Consider the following 22,789-nt stretch of genomic DNA (forward strand, 5'->3'; position numbering starts at 1 on the left):
AGCACACAGAGCAATGGTACCATTGCAAAAGTGTTTCGCTGGGGATACAAAACACCTTAAACAGCGAATAGGGCAAAAGTAAATTAAAACATATTTCTTACAGGTAAGGCGGTGATTGCACTACACCTTCAACAAACCCCAGCAACAGTTACACTCCTGTTTGCCATGACCCTTTGAGAGGGTATTTCTTTCCATCCCACTTGAAGCCATGGTGAATAGTATGATTGCTCCTTTCATTGGCAGCACACTGGGAACATCATAAAATAGACTGATGAGCTGACACTGTGATGGAAGGGTGGGAACAAAATTAACTAGTGCCTGCAGCCCACAGCAAAGTGGGGAGTGAGTAGAGGTGGGCAGGCAAACGAATTAACAGGAAGAGCTGAGCCAAGTGCTGGCTCTGGCTCTAACATCCCGTTCACAAGCCGAGCTCTGAAAATATTTGACATCTAAATCTTACAACATCACAGAATATGATAAGTTGTCTTCAATTTTTAACCAACTTAAAAACATTCCTGCCCATACCTGGTGACAATGCTTTAAATAAACAAAGAGGCACATCATTTGTCATGCATGCAGAATACATGACCTCGATTCTCATTATAAATGGTGCAACTTTATAAGCTATTTAATCAAACACAAGAAGTTTTTTTGTGCAGCGTACATCCTGAACTGAAGTATTTGAAGATACTCATGTTTTTTCTTCCCCCCATCGGTTCATTGAGATGCTCTCATATGTGATAACGACCAAAAAGGATGCTCAGTAAAATAATGTATTCGCATAGGATCACACTATTTGACCAAGGAGGGATTTTCTAGTTTTACGCCATACAATTTAACCACTAGATTGGTATTTATTTATGCCAAGGGTTAATGCTTTGTGCTTTCTTAAAGGATGTGAATAGATTTTGGCGATAGCCAGAATCCTTATTTCAATTTGTGCAATTTTACACAGCACAAACTTTGGGCAGTTCTATCCTGCGTGTTACAAGACTCCATATATTACTATTTCGGAGTGCCACTGCCAACAATACATCCATTCCTGAATCCTGCAGCTACTGAAACCTGGCAAGAACTCCACCCGACACTAATGGAGCAAGCAGCAGAGTTTTGTTATCTGTGGCAAAACACGTGCAGACAAGAGGAAGACGCTGCCTTTTACTCGCATTGTGCTCCTCCACCCGGCCTTGTAAACCTCCTGCAAATGCACTTCAGCTCCAAGAAAGTGACCATTTTTGCCCGCTCTGCTGACAAATGGTCACTTCGTCTCAAAAGGAGCCGTGAAGTGCATGCTTTGTGAGAGTATGTGGGCACTGAGGAAAGGCAGTCTGTGCGCCTGCGCATGCTACAAGGAAAAATGGTCTGGACCCTTGCAGCTCTGTGGCAAACTACGGTCATGGAGTGTTTAGACCTATCTCTTGGATCTATTACTATCTTCTGCCGCTTGGCCTTTTTGGTGTCCATTGCTGCCATATTTGCAGCCTTTGCCTGCTCGATGCGCTCTTCTGCATTTGACTCTCCTCGCTGTGCTGGCTGAGCTTATTTGACGTTTTCCTAGTCGTCACGGAAAACGCCCAGGTCGTTCGGGGAGTCTTGCAGTCTGGTTGTGAGAAAGTCTTGAGCCATTGGCATGAATTTGGCGCAGGCCTCAGTCTTCTGCATTGTAATCCTTTGGGAGGCACAAGTTACAGACCTTGTGTGAATACCCGTGTGCAAACCTGTGTTGGCAGATGGGACAGAATTTAAAGAGGGTGTTCTCCATAACTTAGCTGCCGCTCTCATGCATTCTGCAGGCCACATGATTGTCACCGATAGGATCCCCTGTCGCAGTCAAGGCAGCTCCTTTCCTCAGTTCAGTGTTGCTCGCAGACTCCAGTGATTTACAGTGCTTTCGGTTGACCTCTCCTCAGCAAATAGTTCAAGATTCGTTGGAGCGCCAAATAGCGGATGTAAGAATCTGAAGACGGCAATCACGCACAGGAATATCCAAGGCACCGTCTGATGTCACAAAGGGGATGGACTTAGCCCCAACACAAAAAAAAAAAACCAAAATGGACGGGACACTATTAGGGACCCAACCACTAAATGGTGGAATAGATGTACAGCAAGTGAACCCATTCAGAAAAGGATTCATTCTGTAAGAAGATGGTGACTTGGAATTATGCCAGGAGAGATTACTACTCACTTTGTCCTCTTTGGCTCAGGCCATGAAGATCTTTGCGTCGCACTCCTTTACGGCCCTGGGATGCATGCTGCAACATGAACAGGCCCAGGAGTCGTGGTCAGACCCCAAGCACCAGAGGCAAACATTGTGTAGGGCTGTGATGGACATCTGCCTCTTGCGGTCCCTACAGGGTTTAAACACAGACTTTTTGGCTGAGGGCATAATTTGCTCAAATTTTGCGTGAGGAAAATGTCTTCAAAGTGCAGGTCTATATCTGCATCTAAAGCATGGAAAAAGGGAACCAACATTTACGCCAGGTCGGACGCTATATTGAATATGCTACTTACCAGTATGCATCTGTTCTTGGCATGTAGGGCTGCTGACATTCATATCTGTGCATAGATCGCCGCCTAGTGTTGGGTCCGGATGTTTGCACGTTGTTGTCCTGGAAGAGTCTTCGAAGTATCCCGAGATAGGTGACTCCTCCCCTGGACCATAGTGCGCATGGGCATCCTCTCCATCCTCAGATTGTTTTTCGCCATTGTGGCAGTGATGGAGTTGATACAGAAAGTGATGACCATGCTTACAGTAATTCTGAGAGCTGCAGCTGCTACAGGCGCCGGGGAGGAGGGTGGGCGATATGAATGTCAGAAGCCCTACATGCCAAGAACAGATGCATACTGGTAAGTAGCATATTCAGTTCGAGGCATGTGGGCTGCTGAATTCATATCTGTGCATAGAATACATAGCAGTACCCTCTATTAGCGGCGGCCACCAGTGCCAGCTGCAGCGGTCTGAAAAAGAGTTTTGAGAACAGCCTGTCCTACAGCTGCCTGCTGTTTTGATTGCACATCTACACAATAGTGTTTGTTAAATGTATGTGTAGTGGACCAGGTGGCTGCTCTACATATATCATGCAAAGGAATGTTTCCCAGGAAAGCCATGGAGGCCCCTAACTTACGTGTTGAGTGGGCTCGTGGGGGAATCGGTAATGTGCGTTTAGCCTTTTGATAGCAAATTTGAATACATTTAACGATCCATCTGGCTATACCTGCTTTGGAGATGGCGTTACCTTTGTGGTGTGGGGCAAAGGCAACGAAAAGTTGTTTTGTTTTCCTGAAGACTTTAGTCCTGTCTATATAGTACATGAGGGCTCTCTTTACATCCAGTGTATGGAGTGCTCTTTCTGCGACAGTTTGTGGGTTTTGAAAGAAAACAGGCAGTTCAATAGTTTGAGTCATGTGGAACTGCGAGATCACTTTGGGCATGAATTTTGGGTTGGTACGTAGTACAACCCTGTTTGCGTGAACCTGTATGAATGGCTCTTGAATGGTTAGTGCCTGGAGTTCACTAACTCCTCAAAGAAGTGATCGCTACTAGGAAAGCTACTTTCCAGGTGAGGAACTGAATCTCCCATGAGTGTAGAGGTTCGAAGGGTGGACCCATCAGGCGTGTGAGGACCAAGTTGAGGTTCCACATTGGAGCTGGTGGGTGGCTTGGAGGAATTACTCGTTTGAGTCCTTCCAAGAATGCTTTGATGGCAGGCACTCTGAATAGAGAGAGGTGCTGCCTGGTCTGGAGATAGGCTGATATTGCGGTCAAATGGACACGTATTGAGGTGTATGCCAGATTGCATCGGTCGGTATAGGTGTAAGAGGTAACAAATTATGTTTTGGATGGATGCATCTAGCGGGTTAATGTCATTGTTATTGCAATAAATTACGAACCTTTTCCATTTGGCTGCATAGCAAGCTCTGGTAGTGGGTCTTCTAGCTTCCTTAATGATGTCCATACAGTCAGGTGGCAGATTCAGGTAGCCAAACTCTAGGACTTCAGGAGCCAGATTGCCAGGTTCAGCTGTTGCGGATCTGGGTGCTGAATCTCTCCATGGTTCTGCGTCAAATGCGCGGGTTTGATCCGCAGCCTTTGATGCGGCACCACGGAAAGTTCGAGAAAGGTGGTGTACAATGGTTGGCGTGCCCACGTTGGAGCAACCAGGACGAGTGTCAGTGAGTGTTGTCTGAGTTTGCGCGCCACCAGCGGTATCAATGGTGCTGGGGGAAAAGCGTACGCAAATCTGCCGGACCAGTTCATCCATATCGCATTGCCCTGCGACTGCGGATGTGGGAACCTGGCGGCAAAGCTTTGGCATTTTGCGTTTTCGCTTGTGGCGAATAGGTCTATGTCTGGATGACCCCACTGCTGGAAGTACGGTTGGAGTACTGATGGGTGTAACTCCCACTCGTGCATCTGGTGGCTGTGTCTGCTGAGCAGATCCGCCATCTGGTTGTCCCTGCCGGGGAGGTGTTCCGCCATGAGGAACATGTTCCTCTGAATGGCCCACTTCCACATGCTCTGAGCCAGATGAGACAACTGTGGAGAGTGTGTTCCTCCCTGCTTTTGTATGTAGTACATGGCGGTCATGTTGTCCGTCCGGATCAACACGACCTTGTTGCACAGATGTACTTTGAATGCCTTCATGGCTAGGAAGATTGCCATCAGTTCCAGAAGGTTGATGTGCATCTTCTTTTGTTGTGTAGTCCATAGTCCCTGCACTGTGTAATTGAGTACATGAGCTCCCCATCCCTGGAGAGAGGCGTCCGCTGTCAGTATTATTTGTGGAACAGGCTCTTGGAACGGTCGGCCCTTGCAAAGGTTTTGTGGATTCCACCAATGCAGAGAGTTGTATGCCCGACCGCTCACCAACACTAGGTCTTTTAGTTGCCCGTGAGCCTGATTCCATTGACGTGCTAAGCACTCCTGAAGCGGGCGCATATGTAGTCTCGCGTGTGGGACTATGAAGATGCAGGAGGCCATCATGCCTATCAACTGCATGAACACTCGGGCAGGAAGGGAGTGTTGTGGTTTGAACTTGGAAATCAGCATTTGTATGCTGTTGATCCTCACTAAATTTGGCTGAGCTGTGGCTGCCAGAGTGTCTATGGTCGCACCTAGGTACTGTTGTACGTGTGCGGGTTGGAGATGTGATTTTGGGTAATTTAGTGAGAACCCCAGACTGTGAAGAAGGTGAATGGTGTGGGACATGTGGCTGGCACATTGCTGGGCTGACTTTGCCTGAACAAGCCAGTCGTCCAGGTAAGGGTAGACGTGAATGTGTTGCCTCCGTAGATGTGCAGCCACAGTAGCTAGGCACTTTGTGAAAACTCTGGGCGTTGTTGTCACGCCGAAGGGGAGAACCTTGAATTGGTAGTGCTGCCCTTGAATAGTGGACCTGAGATATTTTCTGTGTGAGGGGTGAATGGGTATGTGGAAATATGCGTCTGAGATCTAGCGTGGCTAGGAAGTCTCCCTGTTTGAGCAGCGGGAGGAATTATTGTAGGGTGAGCATGTGGAAATGCTCTGACAGAATGTAGCGGTTGAGGGGTCTCAGGTCTAGTATAGGTCTGAGTGACCCGTCCTTTTTTGGTATTAAGAAGTACAGGGAGTATATCCCCATGCCTTGCTCGTGGACGGGTACGACCTCTATTGCGCCTTTTTCCAGCATACTTAGTACTTCCTGCTGTAAGAGCGCTAAGTGCTCTGAGGACATAGGATGGTGTTTTGGCGGTATTGTGGGTGGAGTGGAGGTTAATTCTAGGCAGTAACCGTGTTTGATAATATCTTTGACCCACCTGTCCGTGGTGATGGAGTTCCACGTGGACAGGAACCTTTGTAGCCTTCCCCCGACAGGTGTTATGTGGTCGGGAGGAAGGGAGAGGGCGTCACTGTTTGTTCTTGGGGGAGGACCTGGTATTGCCGTATCCGCGTCCTCTGCCCTTTGTGCTGGAGCCACGATACCCACCCCGGGTGTTTTTATCGTAGGTACTTTGTGTGTTGCCCTTGTTGTAGGTTTGCTGTGACCCCCTGTCCTCTGCCTGCTCCTCTATTCCCGGGGCGACGAAAGGAGCCACTCCGAAAGCTCTGTGTTTGGAGAGCCCCCATGGACTTTGCAGTGTCTGTGACCTTTTTTATTTTCTCTAGGGTGGCGTCAACTTCCGGCCCGAATAAGTAGTCGGGGTTGACCGGCTGATTGAGAATGTTATTTTGAACCTCAGGTTTGAATCCGGAGATTCATAACCAGGCGTGTCGTCGTAGTACGACGCTGGTGTTTATTGCTCTGGCAGCTGTATCTGCGGCATCCAGTGCACACTTAATGGATGCGTTTGTGAGGAGTTGTCCCTCCCTGATGAGGATTTCTGCTCCCTCTTTGTATTGGTCAGGGAGATGTTGGAGTAGGGTTTCTAATGTGTCATAGTGTGCGCGATCGTAGCGAGCTAGGAGCGCCTGTGTATTGGCAATACGCCATATGTTAGCTGCCTGGGCTGCAACCCGTTTGCCGGAGGTCTCTAGCACCTTGGACTCTTTGTCCGGGGGAGGAGCATCCCCAGTTGTTTGCGAGTGTGCCCGTTTGCGAGTATTTGCGACTACGATGGAATCTAGAGGCAACTGGCCTCTAATGTACGTAGGGTCCCCAGGCGCCGACCTATATTTTTTGTCGATCCTGGGGTTTATCACTCTTGCCCTGGTGGGGTCTTTGAAAATGTCCTTTGCTGGTTTGAGGACACCTTTTAGCATGGGTAGAGTTTTGATATTCCTTTCTGAGGATGCGAAAGTATCCATTAGAAAATCGTCCTCGATTGTGTCAGAGTGGAGTTGCACACCATGATTTTCCGCAGCACGTTCAATTAGGGCGTTGAATGCGGCAGTGTCCTCTGTGGGAGATGTTTTTGCGCCATAGAGCTGCGTGTCCTGTGTATCCATAGGTGCACCTGTGTCTACAGGGTCATCCCAAGCCTGGTCAGGGTCCTGTTGGCCCTCAGGGTCCATCTCTGTTGGGAAGGGGACGTCGTCACCCATATAGTCCTCCAAAACGTCGGTTTCGGAGTGTGTCGGGGAGAAGGACTGTGGATCTGGGTAGGAGGTATGGAGACGTTCGTAAAGAACTGGCTCCGAATCTGCTGGCAGCTTTTACTTCAGCGGGATCCGGTAGGAGTCCAAAGCGTGTTCGGAAGATATTCTCCGCTTGTGGAGCATAATTCTGCCGGTGTCGGCATCGATGATGTGAGATGGTGACGTCTCCGTAGGAGAGCGTTCGGCAGGTGTGATCCTAGTTTGGGTGACACGTGTTCTTATTTCAAACATTTTGGGCGCCGTGGATGGCGGCAGGCCAAAAGTGATATGAGGTGTTGCTGGAGAAGCTTTTTGAGCTTTTTTTCGGCTCTGGTCCCGACGTGTCCTGGAGGGCTGCCGTTTCTTTGATGCGTTGCAAGGACTCTGCAACTTGTCGCACCTGGAGCGCCGACGGTTGTTTGGCGCCGAGCGGTTCAGTAGAGGCAGGCGTGGGCTTCTTCGGGGCCACGGGGTCATCGAGTCGAGGAGAGGCGGTAGCCGTTGACGGCGTCGATGATTGTGCCTTAGGTGCTGCTTTCGAAGTGGTGTGCGACGCAGCGGCCATTTTGACCTTCGTGGCCGGAGCCGATTGTTTCGGTGCCTGGTGCCGAGGCGGTTTGTCGGTGCCGATGGCCTTTTTCCGTGTGTCGGCGCCGACGTCTGCTGCTGCGAGTTCGGCACCGAAGTCCCGTTTGGTGCGGTCGGTGCCGACGGGTTTTGCTGGCGTCGAAGGTGTAGTGGGCTTCGATCCGACCAGTACCACTTTCAGTTTCGGTTTCTGTGGAACCGACACGGCTTTTGGTTTCGGTTTCGATGAAGGGAAACCAGCCGGTTTGGGTCCTAATGGCTGTCGCTGAATGTCCGAGGCCGGGCCCGAGGGCGGGGCCGAAGAACTGCAAGATAGGTCTTGGGTAAGGCCCGAAGGCGATCCCTCGACCGGAGCCATAGACTGACGCACTGGGATATCCTCCGTCTGTACGGGTAGGCCTTGCTCGTCACCGGAGCCACTTTCTTCGGCCCCTAAGGCCTCATCGTAGTCTCCTACCTCGGTGTCGTCTTCATCTCTGTGAAAGAGTTGTTCTTCGATGTCTTCCGATCCGGAATCGTGTTCGGAAGCCGGTCTGGAGGGTAGGTTCTCCACGCCTTCTACATCTTGGTCCTCGGCGCTGAAGATGTTGGTCGGGGCCGGTGCCGCTTGCTGCGCTTCAAGTCTCGCCGCTCGTCGATTCCGAAGGGTCTTCTTGGATCGGAATCGGGCACAGGCCATACATGTGGATTCGTCGTGATCCGGTGAAAGGCATTTGTTGCACACCGGGTGGACGTCGATATGGGGATATTTCGCATTGCAAACAGGACACCGCTTGAATGGTGTCCTCGATTCCATAGTCGATGGTGTCGATGGTCGATGCGAAAAAGTTGTTTTAGAAGTTAATAAACTAACAAGTAACTGTCGATACCGATCGGGAACAGTACCGACGCGAACTAAAGGCCTTTTGGCCTGAAAAAAGTTTTTCCTAACTTGAGTCAAGATAAGCACATCCGAACCCAATGGCGGAAAAAAACAATCTGAGGATGGAGAGGATGCCCATGCGCACTATGGTCCAGGGGAGGAGTCACCTATCTCAGGATACTTCGAAGACTCTTCCAGGACAACAACGTGCAAACATCCGGACCCAACACTAGGCGGCGATCTATGCACAGATATGAATTCAGCAGCCCACATGCCTCGAACGGCTTCGGTGATGTCACATGGTGCCACTATAAAGCCAGCGCCCCTCCCTGCGCCATGAGAGCTTTGAGGTTTCCAGAAGCAGTCTGACAAATGTGACTGTTCTACAGGGGAGGTATCTGCAGGTAGAAGTTGCAATCAGAAACAAAAAGCTTATTAAATTACAATTGGGTCTATCCACCACGGACATTTACACACAAAACACCACCCAATCTATGAATTAAATTCAGGGGGGGGGGACCATATCAGTTGGGGTTCCTGGATGAAAAAAAAGGTCTCAAAGAGCTTCACATGGAGCCTGTTGTGTTGGCACATCGAGCACAATAAGAAGCATAACCAGATGAAGCATACCAACTTGGTTGTTGAAGGTCATTTCATCTTTCAGACCAGACACTTCATGGCTCAGATGCAAGCACTCCTTTTCTTGGAGCACACTGCTCGGAACACCAAGTCCGTTTCTGAATAAGTATAAAATTGGGCGAGGTGTCATGGACAGGTAAAATACCTTCTTGCTCCCCCTTTTTATAGAGATTCCTCAATGCACGGTCAACACAGTATGTTCACCACATTCCCTTGATGAAAACATGTACCTTTTTGGGTTTTTATTTTTAAGACCTATTTTCATTGTTATGCACAGAGCGTGAATGCTCAGCACCTTTGGCAGTGCCTTTTCTGGGAAAGACTAACCCTCAGATTCCTCACCTTCTGGCTAATTCAATTGGTCACTCACTCCCTAAAGTTTACATGAGTAGATTGCATCGCACAGCTCCACAATGGTGGCGTTCCAGTCCAGGAGTGACTAGCAGAGTCATATAGATGCCACCCATGCGCACTGAAGTAGGTGCTTTCAGAGCAGTCTGTGCCCTCAAACACACAGCTTAATTACAGATTGGCTGGGACCAGTCTGCAGATCTCTAAAGAGGGGCCTACTTAGGTTATCATTTTTCACAATAAAAGTACAAGCACAAAATAATTTTGTTTAAATAAAATGCTAAATCAATTCTTGCCTGTGTGGAACTGGCAGGATTTTTTTTTGTACTTTAAAAGATGGCTACAGAGTAAATAATACAAATTCCAGGTAGCATTTGCAATACCACAGACCGTTACTTTGGCGCACCAAAACCCATGTAGGGCATGTTAGAATTTCCGCTGCACACTGGGTAGATTATATATATATTTATATATCAAAGCTACAAAGTTCCCAAAGGCAATGACGAACTCGGACAACAGCTGGCTTAAAAAGCCTTTAATTAAGGTAAAACTGGAAACCAGCATTCCGATTCAAGTATCTGCTCTGATGTCGATTTCGGCCCGACGCGTTTGAGCTCCTGCTCTCTTCAGAGCCAGCTGTTCGAATGAGTCCTTGCCTTTGGGAACTTCGATCTCGGTCATTCTCTCCCCCTCCCTCTATGATATATATATATATATATATATATATATATATATATATAAAACTATTGGTCTCATAAGAAATTACATTAATTTTAAAACACTCGTTATAAAATGCAATACCATTTACACATATTTTGGGGTTCAAAGTTGTTTATTTTCCTGTGCCTGCCAGCAAAATGATGTTACAAAGAAAATACAGAGGGCTTGCAATAGAAAACCCCCTTTACTTCAAATCTTGGCTTCATCCATCCCTCCACCCCCAACCTCCACTTTGGATTCCTCCTGAAACAAATGTGCAAATAGAAAAGTAACAAAGGATCACGTCCCACATAAAAACATCCCCTGCTCCTTTACCAGATTTACAATATAAAAGGGAAATAACCACAGCAGTCCAGATCTACCATCACTGTCAAAATCTTTTCCAGAATGTTCTCAGCAGCACAATATACAAGAACATGCGCATGAAGCCAGTAACTACAATATCAAAATACATTGCAACCAGGATCAACACGCATTAAGTTCTGTTACAGATTTTTACCATAACATTGCCAAGTCAATTGATAACAAAGTGCAATGGCGCTGGTGACAGTTTGGCACAATAGGAAAATACTGCCCAAAGAAAGTCGCCAAGATTTTAATTATCCCTCAAGTCGCTCTCCCCCTCTTTCTGTGACCTTTAAAGCCTTATCAACAAGAACGTTTCCGAGTCACAGAACTTTAGGGTAACGCGGTACTAATCGATCATGGGGGGATGATAAACCTGGCATTCATGATGACCCAGAAAAGGTAACCCTGCTCCGAACACCACTTAATACCATGATGGGATTCATAGAATATTTTCCATGCATGGATAAGTACTAATCTTAGGTTTGTGTTTCTACAACGAGAAACTGAACATAGATTTTCAAAATTTAAGTGAATCAATGATTCAAAATAAAAATCTCTCAAATGTGAGAAATTATATAAAACTGAAAGATGTAAGGTTGTCAGCATGTCAATCGACAAGGGTGAAGGCGTGTGCTATATGTTCTGGTTTGGTATACTGAATAAAATAAGAAAGCATAACTGAACCATTTAGTAACTGAAAGGTATAGGATTAAAGATTTGTTAAAGATGCGCTGAAAAGTGAAGATAAAAATGGAGTGCACAGATGTACCAGAAAGCAGACACCATTTAAAATCTTTAAAATAGAGCAAAAGAATGGGGTACGTTTAAGATGAATTAAAAAGGCAACCCGCATAGGACTACACAGGCTACACCAGAACCATAATCACAAGTGCTTAGCTTTGGTAATTGAAATTCTAGGCCACACAAAAAAATGTATTGGCAACCTGCAATGTTAACCCCAAAAAACAATCTACTGTATGAGAAAATTGTTCCAAAGCCTAGTCCTTGATACTATGGGAAATCAGAATCAAAATATTAAAAACAAAAAACTAAGAGGACATGCCTTTCGATACGGGGGTGAGGTGTACAGGACTGGGGTTAAGCTGTTCACGCCCCAGAATCAATCTTAAAATGGAAAATCACAGACGGTATGGTGGAACAAATACAACATTAAGTAAAAATGTTTACCGCAACTCCTTCGAAGCCAGGTGCAAAACTGCTATTTTGCACATTCCCTTTTCAAAGAAAGCAGAATGTGGCCTGCTAGAGAATGAGCTCCAAACATAATCCCATTCTAGGTGTTAAAGCCTAGTACAGTGGCTAGAATATATTGTTTTGCATCATCGTTTACAGTCCGTTCATAAAACTGCCACATTATCAACAGCAGAATCTGCTGGGTACCAACAGAACAGTAACACCTTCAACAATTGAAAAAAACAGTTGGAAACGTTCACAGCAGACTGCAAATCAGCCATTGCAGAGATTAGATGGGTGCCAACCCCCATCCTTCAAGTTCAACGGAAAGACGTTTCTGTAAAAGCAGTAAGAGAATCGTACTCTTTAAATGTTTGACGTGACTGCTCTATATTCAGAAACTTTTTCAGTATACTCGAAAATGTCAATGCCCAGCAATAATGAAATATCTGCATGAATCTAAGCTTGTGCCAGGCTCAGTGTGCCAACTGCTTAAAGTTTCTTCAGGCGACTGTACAGTTCACGCTTGCTTTTCTCGCCTGCCCATGTTCTGCTTCTTGTGCGAAACCGGCGAAGGTCCTCTTTGAAGTCCTCATGATTCATTGGCCGGTAACTCTGCGGTTCGCAAGAGTCCTGGAGAGCAGAAGCAACAAAAAAACATTAAGCCATGTAAGCAGAGGCCTCAGTTGCACAATCGGCATTCCATCTGAATTTGAAAGGTTATGAGTTTCTGCCTCAATGCACACGTAAATTTGTTCTGATGAAACTTCCTTTTCTACAGTTTGATGACACCAAAGGGAAGAAAATCATTTTTGGAAAAAGGGTGGTTACTTACCCTGTAAACATCTGTTCTTGGCATGTAGTGCTGAAGATTCACATGCTTGCATACTCCGACCATCTAGTGTTGGGCTCAGATGTTGGCCAGTTTTTCTTGGACTAAGTCTTTCGAGTCACAAGGTAAGGAGACTCCTTTTGGTAATAGTGCACATGGTCATCGACTCCATTGTTAAGATTGTTTTCCTGCAAGAGGATGAGTGGAGTATAAGTGAGTGTAAATACAGATGTCCAGGCAAGTGAAATATAGATTAGGACTACAACGACCATAGGTGTCTGGGGAGGTTGGTGGGCACATGTGAATCTACAGCACTGCATGCCAAGAACAGATGTTTACAGGGTAGGTAATCCGTTCAAGGCATGTTTGGCTGTAGATACACATTCTTTGCATAGACTGTATAGCAGTGCCCTCCAAAAAGTGGTGGCTAACCAGTGGATGCTACAGTTTAAAAAAATGTACGTAGCACTGCCTGCCCTACATTAGCTTGCTGGCGTGCTAAAATAGCCATACAATAGTGCTTGGTAAATGTGTGTGGTGAAGACCATGTAGCCGCTTTAAAATGGTCAGCTATAACAGTATCTTAAGAAAGCCATAGATGCCAGTATTTTATAAGTAGTGTGCTTAAGGGGGTATAGACAAAGTTCTTTTGGCTTTGGCTTTGGCATGGCATGTTTGGAGACAATTAATGATCCATCTAGAAATCGATTTGAAATAGGTTTCCCTTTATGAGTGAAAGCAAATGCAACAAAAAGTCTTGCTTTACGAAAAACTGTTGTCCTGTCAATATAATACACGGACGCTCTCTTAACATCTAATGTATGAAGAGCTCTTTCAGCTACAGAATCTGGTTGAGGGAAAAAAAACAGGTAGCTCAACTGATTAATGTGAAAAAGGAAACTAATTTTGGGTTGGTTAGAAGAACCACCCTACCTCTATGAAACTGGAAAAAAGGTTCTTCTAAAGTTAGTGCCTGTAGCTTACAAACACGACAGTGAGGTGATGGTAGTTAAGAAAGCAACCTTTGAAGAAAGAAACGGAGGGGGCAATTATGTAATGGTTCAAAGGGTGTACCCATACTTCTTGTTAGAATATTGAGATTCCACATAGGTGCATGTGGGACCCTTGGTGGTATCACTTAAGCCTTCCATGAAAGCCTTAATTACTGGCACTTCGACTAATGATAAGTGGTGTCTGTTTTGAAGATGGACAGCTACAGCTGCCGGATGTTGACGAATAGAAGTGTAAGCAAGACTGGAGTGTTTTAAATGCAGCAAGTAACCAATAATGCTTTGCATAGATGCATTTGGTGGTTTTATAGTTTTGGTTATTACAACAATTAATCTTTTCCACTTCGCTGGATAGCAAGTCCTAGTGGCAGGTTTTCATGGTTCCTTAAAAATTGTCATGCATTCTGCTGGTAGATTTAGATATCCAAATTCTAGGACTTCAGGAGCCAAATCACCAGGTTAGCTCCTTTGGGCGTCTGATTTCTCCATGGTTCTGAGTGAGAAGGTCTGAACTGAGGTGAAGCTTCTGATGTGGGACTATTGGAGTTCTAAGAGTGTGCTAAACCATGGTTGACAAGCACATGTAGGAGCTAATAGAATGAGGGTGAGACATCTGTCTGAGCTTCCGAACCAGAAATGGAAGAGTGAGGTGAAAGGCATAGGCAAATATTTGACCAATCCATCCATACGGCATTACCTTTGGATAGAGGGTGTGGGGACCAGGAGGCGAAGTTTGGCCATTTTGTGTTCTGTGCTGTCACCAAAAAAGTCTGTGTGTGGAAACCGCCATCTGTGAACTGTGGGGGAGAACTTGGGGGTGGAGTTCCCACTCGTGGACTTGTTGCTTCATCCTGCTGAGGAGGTCTGCAAAATTGCTGTCCGTTCCTGGGAGGTGTTCTGCTGAAAGATGGATTTTGTGATTTGTCCAAAGCCAAATGGTCTGAGAGAGGCGTGATAACTGTAGCAAATGTGTCCCCCCGTTTCTGTACATAGCTGTCATATTGTCTGTCCGGATGAGGGCAACCTTGCCTATAAGGTAAGGTAGAAATACTTTCAGCGCTAGGTGAACAACTTGAAGCTCTAGGTAGTTGATATGGAGATTCTGGTGTTTGACGTCCCAAAGACCATGAACTGTTGGATCTTGTAAATGAGCACCCCACCCTATGAGGGATGAATCTGCTGTTAGCACAATCTGTGAACAGGGTTGATGAATGCCCCCCCCCCCCCTTTCAACAGGTTTGTGGGTTCCACCACTGCAGAGAGATAGGAGTGCGGCTGTCAACCAGCACTAGATTGTGGAGTTGGCCCTTTGATCGAGTCCACTGTGGTGCTAAACATTCCTGTAGACTAAGCATGTTTAGTCTTACATGGGGCACTATGACAATACATGAAACCATCATCCTAGGAGATGCATGAAGGTCTTGATCTAAGTATAGATTGTCTTGGAACTGTGCTAGCAGTGTTTGGAAATTTTGAATCCTGGCTGGATTTGATTAGACTAGACCTATAAGAGTGTTGACCATAGCTCCCAGATATGGTTGCAGCTGGGAAGGTAGAAGATGGGATTTTTGAGCGTTGATCGTGAATCACAGCTGATGTGGAAGATTTATGGTCATTTAAGTGTGTTGACACAGTAGGTTTGTATGGACTTATAATGGTTTAGATATGGGAAGACATGAATGTTTTGTCTTCTTAAATGCTCTACCACTTCTAAGCAGTGGTAACTTTGAATGGAAGGACTTTGAATTGATAATGTTTGCCTGCTATAACAAATATGAGATAGTTGCGATGTATTAGGTAAATAGGGATGTGAAAGTATGCATCCTTTTAAGTCTAGTGCTGACATGGTCTCCTTGCTGTAGAAGTGGAAGCACTTGTTGAAGTGTGACCATATAGAAATGTTCTGCTAGTATGTAGTACTTTAAAGGCCTGAGATCTATAATAGGCTGTAAGGAGCCGTCCTTTTTGGGAATCAAAGTACAGGAGTAAACCCCTGATCCTTGATCTTGTATTGGGACTGGCTCTATAGCTTCTTTGAGTAATAGAGCTTGCAATTCCTGTTTGAGCAGTTGAACTTCCAGAGAGAGATTGTGTGCGCAAGGTGAAATATTGGGCGGATTGCTGATGAGCCAGGAAATAACCATGTTGGGCAATGTCCAACACCCACCTGTCTGATGTTATCAACTGCCAAGTGGGAAGAAACTGCTGTAGTCGACCCAGACAGGTGTAGGATGATCGGCGGAATGAGTGAATCACTGCTTGCTGGTGGATGGGGAAGTACAAGTTGGTTTACCTCTACCCTGTCCTTTGGAGTTGCTACCCCTGTAATTGCCCTTGAAATAACCTTGATGGAGAGGATTGATTTTGTGACCTGTATGAAGACAGAGGCATCTGTGGAAGTGGATTTGGAACCTCCTCTTTAGGATGAGCGGCGAAAGAAGCCTCTATTGGTAGGCGTTTAAAATACTCCCATAGATTCAGCAACTTTGGTATCTTTTTTCATTTTTTCTAAGGCCTCGTCCACATGTGGGCTGAAAATATGCTCCTTATCAAAAGGGACACTTAAGTCTGCTGAACTTCTGGCTTAAAACCAGATATGAAATCAAGTATTCCTCCTAGGAGGACACTAGTATTGATACTTTCCGCTGTGGTATCAGCAGCGTCTAGTGCACATCTGACGGAAGAGTTGGAAAGGAGTTTTCCTTGCTGCACTAAACCTTGTCCCCTTTTCATATGCTCTTCTGGGAGATATGCGAGTAGCTCCTCAATTTAATCCCACTGTGCCCTATCATACCTGGCTAACATGTCTTGTGTATTTGCAATTCGCCAATGATTAGTATATTGAGCAGCAACTTGTTTGTATGAGGCATCTATGAGCTTAGAATTTGTCTGGAGATGGTGCATCAGCTGTAGTTTGTAAATTGCAACTAATGAGTCTGGTGGAAGCTGACCTCTAATAAAAACAGGATCAAATTGTGCAGGTTTATACTTTTTATCCACCCTAGGGGTAGTGTGTGCGTGCTCCTGCAGGGTCTTTAAACATCTTTTGCATGGCGCTTCATACCTTTTAATATTGGCAGGAACTAATGTGTGTGGTCCCTAACGTCTCGAACAAACAAGCATTTTCAATGCAATAGGTCTCGCCATTGCAAGATTTTAAGCTATTGGCACTGTAAATGATAATGCCCTTTATTTGTGTGTTTTTCTAAGCAACACATATGAAAGGCATTGTAATTTCTAATGCTAATAGCTTAAACTCTCGCAAATGTGAGACCACTTTAACAGTGGCTGTGCCCCTTTCTTTAGCTGGTGCTCGCCGTATTTTGGGATACAGTGAGCAGTGTCTAAAGAAAGGGGCACGGCCAACATTCAAGTGAAAGTGAATATGGGGTGCTTTTACACAAAATGGAAAAATAAAGGAAGAAATCTTTTGTAGCATGGCTGCTAAAGGAAAAGTGATTGCGCTGCAAATTAAATGAGCTCGGCCGATAAGATGAAGAGATCAAGCAACAGGATTACACCTGTATACCCAGTCGAGACCTGGGTGATGAATGTATGTAAAAAAAACAATGTCTTAACAGATCATATTTGTTAGGCCATTAAATAAACATGCACATATAGTTGCATACAGAAAGAGCAGTGAGACCCCAAGGTTAAGGAATGTGCAAGGGGCACTATATATTCATAACATGTAAAGGTATCAGCACTGTTTACATTGAATGTGCGTGTGCCCCGAAAAATGACTGTGCATGACACAAGGTGGACGGCACAAGTGACAGCAATGAGCAGCAGAGTAACAAGGGTTAATTTGTGAACCAGAGTATAGCGCTAACTTCTGGCGCTATACTCTGGTTCACAAATTAACCCTTTGTAACTCCTGTAAATAATTATTTGTGAACCAAAAGTACCTTGTAAATATTACTTTGCTCACTGTGCCGTCCACCTGGTGTGTCACGAGCACTTATGTGCACAAAGTCTTTTTTCGGGTTACACTCACATTCAATGTAAACAGTGCTGAAACAGTTGTTTTCCCTTTACATGTGCTGAATATACAATTCCCGTGGCACATTCCTTAACCTTATTCTCCCTGCTCTTTCTTTTTGCAACTATACGCTAAAGTGAAAGCGGCCCGCGCTGCAAATTAAAATAAGCACAACTGCAATAGTTAAAGCGGACCGTGCTGGAAATGGAAAAAATACATGACTAATAATATTAAAGGTGGCGGTGTGCTGTGACGTTGCGGTGCAATAGGGAAGATCATTAAAGAAACTAGTACTCACTGACTAAATAAAGCAGACTAACACCACAAGGAGAAAGTCCAGTTGTTATGGCAGGTTACAAATGTAGACAAGGCGGTACCAAGGAGGGCCTACTAAGCCTATTGACGAATGAAAAGCAATGATTTTGAAAGAACAGTAACAGGAGCAAATTGAAAAAATGGCCAGAGCTTCCATGCCATACCTCAATACAGCATGCCTTGCAGAGCAGCACACACATTGCCCAGGCTCGACCTAAAAATCTTCCTCCAGAAAATCTTTATGTGACCCCATGATATTGTGCTATCCTAGCTATCAGCTACTGATATGGAGAGACTTATCAGAAGGTGAGGGTTAAGCAGGATATAGGTCTGGGTCGGCCTCCAGGAGGGTCTATATATTGTAATCCAGCTAGGGGTCTGCTGGTGCCCCATAATTATCTGCCACATCTGCATCTAGGTGTATCTGGAGAAAACTGAGCTGTGTTGTATAAAGGATTGTATGGCGAAAGAGGTACATGTAATGGAGATGTAGGATGAGGTGGAGAAAAGAGACCAACAGGGTGCAAGGGACTGGTAGCTAGATCGTTTTTCTTCCTTTTAATAGGTATTGTATGAATATCCTGTTGGAAGAGGTTTTCTTCTTAGCAGAAGGTTTTAAGGCAGATTCTGTGACAATGTGGCTAGTCTCTGGGTGTATATGTATCATTTTCTGTTTAGGATAGTGTTTTTCTTGCATGGTCTCTAAAATCTGTTTAAGGAGTGTTCCAGGAAGCAATTTGTGTTTCAGTGCCGAACTTTGTTTCACTTTCTGAACCGGTGCGGTGGAAGCCGAAGAGGTATGTCGGCTCAGTGCAGAGTGAGAAGGCTTTGTGTGCACTTTTGGTGCAGAGCTGTAGGGCGGGGAATGATGCCTACCACAGCCAGATAGCAGTGGTGGCCCAGAAGCCTTTTGTTTTAAGGGAACCGAAAGTTTGTTTGTGGGTGGTGAGGGCTTCTGGGTACTCACAAAACCTTGACAAGGTGGAAGACCCTGTGACTCCAGATCAATCTCTAGGTCGGAGTTGGAATCTTGCACTGAAAAGGCCTCTTCTTCGGCAGCTGAGGCTTCAAGACTTTACTCTTTCTAGTTGATATCTTGCTGTCCGAAGAGATCTGGCATGTGTTCGATGTTCTGCCTCAACATTTCTCTGCATCGAGCCAGACAGTCCTGCAAGGCCTTTTTAGATCGAAACAACCAACAGGCCTCACAATCTTCTTACTTGTGCTAAGGGGAAAAGCACAGGTTGCAGACTTTGTGCAGGTCAGTGCGCGGGTACTAGGAAAGGGACAGAGGGCAGAATTTGAATGGAGTCCGCTCCATCAACAGATCAGTGTGGATGGAGTTGGTAGTATGTATTAACTATCCCGAACAGGCTAGGCCCGAAGGCTGCGGTTGGAGTTTTCCAATCTGATAAAGAAAGTCTTCAGAATTGCGACACGCAAGGGATGAAAACTCATTCGAAAAATACCTGCAAGGGTAGAGTGGATTAGGTACCAAAAGAATCCCAAAAAAGGTCTTGGAGCGCTGTAATACATGTCTGAACCAGATGCCGGAAAGAAAATCTAACAATGGAGTCCATGCCCATGTGCACGGTTACCAAACTGAGTCACCTTACCTTGTGACTCAAAAGACTTCTTCGAAGAAAAACAACTTGCAAACATCCGGACCACACACTAGATGGCAGGAGTATGCAAAGCAGGTGTCTCTACAGCCACACATGCTTTAAATTATTTTTTTCGTTCTCTATCCAGTTTTTCAAATTTAAGTGTGGGTTCTCCTTTAAGTCCCCTCAACTCCCATTCCCTTTAATACCTTTGTCTCCTACCCTCCCGCTTTACTCTTATTTTAATTTGACTACTTCCCCGTCCATTCTGTTTACCCATCCTATTCCCCCACCTGCTACTTCAAACATACATCTTCTACCCTCCTACTTTCCTTTAGTCCACTTTCACTACTTCCTCTACCCGATTTAACATTTACCTCATCCTATAAACCCTTTTACTCCCTTCTATTCTTTTACCTCCCCTTCCTTTAATACCCCTACTTCTACCCTCACATTTTGCCTTTTTAGCTTTACTTTTATTAAATCTAGATTTTCCCTATTATTTATACCCTCCACCTCAGATTTTTTTTTCCTGGTAAAGAAATGTAGCTATTTCACCATCATGTAATTGAGCCACCCGATTTGTGAGGCTGACTTGGTGTAGGAAACTGGCTCTGTATATATTATACCAAAGTGAGGTATAGTGTGCACAAAGTCCAGTGGAACCCCAAAGGTAGGCAGAGGCAAAGTTAAATCGCACCTCACTCTCTATTTGTGGTAGTGTGGTGGCGCAGTAAGGCAGTATCAGAGGACAGTGTTAAGCATTTGTTGTACACTCAGTCGGCAAATCAATTCACGCACTCAAAGACTGACCAATTGTTTTTGTATGAAAATATTTGTTATTTTATTTTCTAGAACCAAGCAAGCCTGGCACAGGTAAGCAATAAATACTTTACAGTAGTAATGCAGTTTGTAAACAGTTTGAATTGTATATGCACTTTGTTTTGACTTACAGTATGGTTTCTGAGAAATGCAATGCTTTTTAAATAAGGTACATAGACTTGAAGGGGCTTTTCATTTAAATTACAGGTAAGTTACTTTTGAGATTACTTTTCTTACTCAGAGTAGTATACCTGGATACTACTCTGCGACATTTCCTTTAAACGGGTAAGTAAAATCGTTTTTGTTAGTTAGTGCAATTTTGAAGAATTTCTTTAGGTTTTCAAACTCCACACTTGAAAACTTTTCCAAGAAAAACAGTCTATGTCATCCTATGGAGGAAAATAGCGTTAGCTTTTTTGAGGTAAGTATTTGGTAGTGAGAGTTGAAGTTCTGGCGGTAGACTCAGGGGTCCCCCAAGGTCAAGGATGCACTCTAGTTACACCCTCAGCGGCACTAGGGGGGCCCGGGTGCAGAGGCCTAATGTTATCTGATGGGGGTTAGGGGGCCTCCGATTGGTGACTGCTGACAAGCAGGCCACTTGGTTGTGGGAGCAAAGCTCCTGGACTTTAGCTCCGAGCAAATGGGGAAACAAAGTAGCACCAAAGGTGCACCCTCAGCAGCACTAAGGCAGCTGGGCGCAGGGTGCTGTTTCGACGTCGGGCACCCTGTTTGCTATGGGGAACCTCCGGTTTACAAAGGTACTGCAGGCTTGGGGACGAAGGTCCTCTGGGTGCGACCACCACTTCGAGAGGTAAGCTGGGAAGTTAGAGGTTGGTTAGGCACCGTCTGTTTGACCACCCAAGGCCGTGCAGCATTTGGTGCAGAGGTGCCTTTTGGGGTCGGATCTTCTTACCAGCTCCTGGTCCCGGTTGGGGGGACCTTTTGGATTTAGGCTGCAGGCGTCTGCTGGAGGTTTGAGGCAGGTCAGGGTTTGCCGGATCTCGGGTCAGGATCGCCAGGTGTGACCTCGTGGTGTTTGCACCCGCTGTCCACAGACCGAGGTCGTGTGAGCAAAGTGGGGCGGATTTGCAGTGTCCGGCCGTAGCCAGAGGTTGCAGATGAACAATTCCGGTGTTCACAGGAGACAAATTCTTTGGGGTTGAAGGCAGGCAGGTCCTGCAGGGTTTTCGAGGTTGCTGGCTGCAGAAAACACCGGGATTTCACAGGAGCAGGTTCGAGGTGGAGACAGGCCGGTAGGGCTGGGGCCAAGTCAGTGGGAGTCTTCCTCTTGTTAGCTGCTGCACGGCTGTTCGGTCCTTTTTCTCATAGTTTCTTCTTGTCTGAGGAAGCTAGATTTAGGGGCGTTACAGGTAGGTTTAAAAAGCCTAGGCCTGTCTGGTAAAGACATGAGGACCCCCCCCCCCCCCCCCCCCCCATGTGTACTGCTGCATTACTGTGAGCTAGGTGGGGACACAATCTAGGTAACAAGCATTTGCAATGCAATAGGTCTCGCATTTACGCAATTTTGAGCTAATAACATTGCAAATAACAATGCCTTTTATTTTAAAACAAATAAAAGGCAGTGTCATTTACAATGCCAATAGCTTAAACTTGTGTAAATGCGAAACCTATTGCAATGCAAATGCTAGTTTTTATTGTCTTTTTTTTGCACTCATCTAACGGTTTTATTTAGTGGCGCCAAGAACCCAACCTGGTGTACGTGCGCTCTACATATAAAGTCGAACATAACATTTTATTTGTCTTGTAGTATATCTGTATGTAAGCACTGCACAGGACTTTTATCGTGTGTATCCATGTGTTTACTGCTGAACCATAATGTCTTCATCTTGACAGCATACAACTGTGCAATGGTTATTACTAACTATGCGTAAAAAAATAAACCTGATACTTGATTGGATGGAAACGCGTCCTCAAGAAGTAAGTGTACAGGAGCAATGAGATATGGACAAAAAAAAAAAAAAAAGGATTAAAAGTAAAAGTCTACAGAACAAAATGAAAGAATACAATGATTAGACTTGATTACTAAGTAAAAGATTGTGATTGGCAATTTGGTAATGCTTAAAGATGTGAGATCTAGAAAATCCAAGGTTGAGTTTCACTTCAATGGTCCATTTAAAGTAATGAAAGCTGATTGAACAGTTGTCTGATGGACGTTGGTGGTCAAAAACAATGTAGTTCCACTATTTGAATTTCAAAAGTATGTTATAATTAGAAAACTGACAACCAGGTATCCTTGTATTGTTATAAGAATGTTATGTTGAGAGCGTTCCCACATCGGATTGAATCCATGCGTTCTAGCTCAAACATTCGGCTTCACGGCAGTTGACTGTTAGAGCTTGACTGCTAAATTGCGAAATAAACATCCTATGAATTCACCATATACCAGTAACGGCATGTTATTCTACTATATATTGACATAAAAGGGGGAAGGTTGAGCACAAACACCT

The 22,789-nt window shown here is 45.2% G+C and overlaps 1 protein-coding gene across 4 annotated transcripts in view; it reads right to left on the reverse strand.

The window, feature by feature from the left end:
* Positions 1-10,307: 10,307 nt before the first annotated feature.
* Positions 10,308-22,789, reverse strand: part of CDC25A (cell division cycle 25A) — a 255,238-nt gene continuing 242,756 nt past the window's right edge. For all 4 annotated transcript variants that reach the window (XM_085628703.1, XM_085628701.1, XM_085628704.1 and 1 more), the window contains exon 17: positions 10,308-12,389. In XM_085628703.1, coding sequence (XP_085484829.1) covers positions 12,249-12,389 — 141 coding nt within the window. In that variant the 3' untranslated portion in view covers positions 10,308-12,248. The remainder of the gene's footprint in view (positions 12,390-22,789) is intronic.

The sequence above is a fragment of the Triturus cristatus genome, chromosome 10, assembly GCF_964204655.1.
Source record: "Triturus cristatus chromosome 10, aTriCri1.1, whole genome shotgun sequence".
Classification (NCBI taxonomy): domain Eukaryota; kingdom Metazoa; phylum Chordata; class Amphibia; order Caudata; family Salamandridae; genus Triturus; species Triturus cristatus.